General features: G+C 41.6%; 1 protein-coding gene across 2 annotated transcripts in view; it reads left to right on the top strand.

The window, feature by feature from the left end:
- Tmem181 (transmembrane protein 181) overlaps positions 1 to 310 on the top strand; it is a 62,083-nt gene that overhangs the window by 52,211 nt on the left and 9,562 nt on the right. For both annotated transcript variants that reach the window (XM_026787380.1, XM_005363395.2), the window contains exon 11: positions 124 to 181. In XM_026787380.1, coding sequence (XP_026643181.1) covers positions 124 to 181 — 58 coding nt within the window. The remainder of the gene's footprint in view (positions 1 to 123; positions 182 to 310) is intronic.

Genomic DNA, 310 nt, shown 5'->3' with positions numbered 1-310 from the left:
TACAGAGAAACCCTGTCTCGAAAGACTTAAAAAAAAAACAAACAAACTCAGATGTGAGTCAGAAGAGTATGAAATGCAGGGTAAACTTTCTTATTAATCTGATTTTCAACATCATCCTTTTAGATTCAATGAATTACATGATCCCATGTACCAGTACCGTGTTGACACGGGAAACTTTCAGGTAAGTGCTGTTCATGCAGCCTCACTTTGCTCCTGCTCGTGATGCAGCGCTGGTCTGTAATCACATTGTTAGTGCAAGCTCGTGATGCAGCGCTGGTCTGTAATCACACTGTTAGTGCAAGCTCGTGAT

This window comes from Microtus ochrogaster, linkage group LG9 (assembly GCF_000317375.1).
Source record: "Microtus ochrogaster isolate Prairie Vole_2 linkage group LG9, MicOch1.0, whole genome shotgun sequence".
Lineage (NCBI taxonomy): Eukaryota > Metazoa > Chordata > Mammalia > Rodentia > Cricetidae > Microtus > Microtus ochrogaster.
This window is presented reverse-complemented; position numbering and strand designations above follow the sequence as displayed.